The sequence below is a fragment of the Gymnoscopelus braueri genome, assembly GCF_963280865.1.
Source record: "Gymnoscopelus braueri genome assembly, chromosome: 5".
Taxonomy (NCBI): Eukaryota; Metazoa; Chordata; class Actinopteri; order Myctophiformes; family Myctophidae; genus Gymnoscopelus; species Gymnoscopelus braueri.
Window position 1 is genome coordinate 15,641,887 of NC_137606.1, and position 2,500 is coordinate 15,644,386.

General features: G+C 51.8%; 1 protein-coding gene across 1 annotated transcript in view; it reads right to left on the minus strand.

Moving 5' to 3' along the window:
* The window catches only part of smtnl (smoothelin, like), a 28,813-nt gene that overhangs the window by 25,800 nt on the left and 513 nt on the right, over positions 1-2,500 (minus strand). Inside the window, exon 2 of the mRNA XM_080428603.1 lies at positions 1,275-2,448. Within this exon, the coding sequence (XP_080284729.1) occupies positions 1,275-2,018 (744 nt within the window). The 5' untranslated portion in view covers positions 2,019-2,448. The remainder of the gene's footprint in view (positions 1-1,274; positions 2,449-2,500) is intronic.

Genomic DNA, 2,500 nt, shown 5'->3' on the forward strand with positions numbered 1-2,500 from the left:
GCTGGTATCTATTCTCTCTCCTTTCTAAATATTTACTTTTGATATGACAGAACAACCCCACTACTGTCAAAATGTGCCTGACATCCTGGAGAGAAAACGGACAAGAAGTTTATATTCAACTCAGCGTTGTGTTGAATGGTGGTCAACAACATGGTAAATACCAAGAAGGCAGCAGAGGACACTAATGTAAACAGTTTGTTATGTGGATCAGCAAACTGCTTAACACCGCCTCCTGAACCTTAACAGCAGAGTCGAGTTAAGAGGCCTCTCCTCGGACGTTCCATGTGTGACAAACGAGGTTTCCACGAGCCAGTGTCCCAAGGTAATGGTATGAATTTGTTCTTTATAACACTGAAACATTCAGACACAGTAAGAACTTTGGTCAGCGTTGCACCATATTTAACCTGAGCAGAGCTGTGATATATTATAACCCAGACCTGGTCCAATAGGAACCAGGTGTGTTCCTCATACTGTGAAAATGACTGATGACGAGATACACGAGGCTTACTCCTTTAAGGCCCCTGTCACAGGTTAGACTTATGTCCGACTAAAAATCCTTTAGGAATTCAGCGTACACTAGATAAGAACTGTGCCTAGCAGATTGCATGGGTCCGGGCCTGGGGTGGGTACTGCTGTTGATTAGAGTTTCGTCAGCAAGTTAAGTTAGTCTTCTTCTATTTCAGCAGGGGCATACTCACAAACCAGAGCCTTCATTTCTAAAATGCTGATACATATTTGACAAAGATTCACAAACCACACTGCCACACTAACCCTGCCTCCTAGGAGCCGGGTCTACTCATATTACTGTACTTCATAAATCTTTAAGCATCCTAATGGAGGCCTGTTGTGCAACCACAATGACACAACTAGTGCCTGGTATGACACATCACCCACAAATCTGCTGGGCTTTAGTAAACTCATATTCTGCTCTTTTCCACTACGGCTCTCTCGCAACATGCTAAAAATATACAGTATATATATATGTGTTTTTATAGATTACAGCTCAAAGGGTAGAGCACACCATTAAGATTACATGTTTTACGGTGCCCTTGGGGCCTCCAACTGCATGCAGACTATGCTGCACATACGCTGCAAAATCCTCAGTGTCAATATATCCATTTGTACATTCTCAGTTAAATCAACACTGAAGATTTTACTGTGTACATTAGGCGACATGTGATGCTCATGATACTCTAACTTGCCCTGAATAAATATGTCCATCACACGGCATTACCTCCAAGCCATCCATAATTTACAGACACCCCAGTACTCACGCTGGCCTTGCTGGACACGGCGATGGTGGCTCGGCTGGAGAAGCGGGCGGAGGACGGGCTGCTGCCGGACGCCGGGGCCGACACCATGGAGGACACCCTGACACCTGCGGTGGGACTGCCGGAGCAGGGGGGAGATGACGGCGAGTGGGCGGGCGGGGACGAGGGGCTCGGCTGCTGGCTGTGGACCGCCTGGCCCTGGCTTCCCTGGATCTGGGCTTGGGACTGAAGCTGGGTCTGGATGTGGAGATGGCTGTGGTTGTGGCTGTGCGTGTGGGCCTCTCCCTTACCGTGAACGACCTCCCCCGCGTCCGAGTGGCTCGGCTGGACCTCGCCGTGATGGTTCTTGTGATTTTGAGCGTGGTTAGAGTTATTCGGACTGTAGTGGTGGTGGTGGTTGTTGTTGTTGTTGAGCAGGGCGCTGCGGTCGCACGTCATCCCCGTCAGGAGCTCCACCTGCCGGGTCAGAGCCTCCAGCTGCCCCCTGAGCTGCCGGTTCTCCTGCTGGAGCTGCGCCACGGCGCGGCCCAGCGGGCCGCTCAGGTTGACCGTCTCCTCCAGCCTGTGCTCCATGCCCAGCTTGAACGCGCTCACGTCCACGTGGATCTCGCGGATGGCGTCCCGGACAGTGTTCTCGTAGCGGGCCAGGGCTGCGCACACCGTCTCCCCCTCCTCCGGGGAGGATGCGGTGGGTGAGTGCGGCGGAGACAGGTCTCCTCCTATGTCAGTCAGTGAAACGACTTCCATTGTTCCTGCGGTGACGCTCTGTGGGGACAGAGATGTCTCTGTGAGTTAACCGCTGATTATAGGTGACAGTATGTGAGTTATTTAGTGGAGGGGCAGTGGGCAAATCTGCACCCAGGTTCGTTGTTCCGTGGGGTCAGTTGGAGAGGGGTAGGGGGGGGTCTGTGGGGGGCAAATATCTGCTCTTTCCCCACTCTGTGATCTCTGTCCTGGTTGTGGTCTGGTCTGGTCTGCGTGCCCTCAGACAGCGGTCAGTCCATTCCAAGGCAAAGGTACTATAGGGTCGGGGAAGGGCTCTGTCCCCTTTCTTCTCTCCGACTCGTCTGTCAGTCACCCAGCTCCACACACACAGGTATGTGACTTGACCTTCGGCTGGTGAGCAGCGGTCAAAACCCGTCGTAAAAAGCCATTCGAGGAGGTCGAGAGTAGAATCCTGCACAAATCAAAACAGGTATGTTATTAATTACCCAGTACAGGTGGAGTTG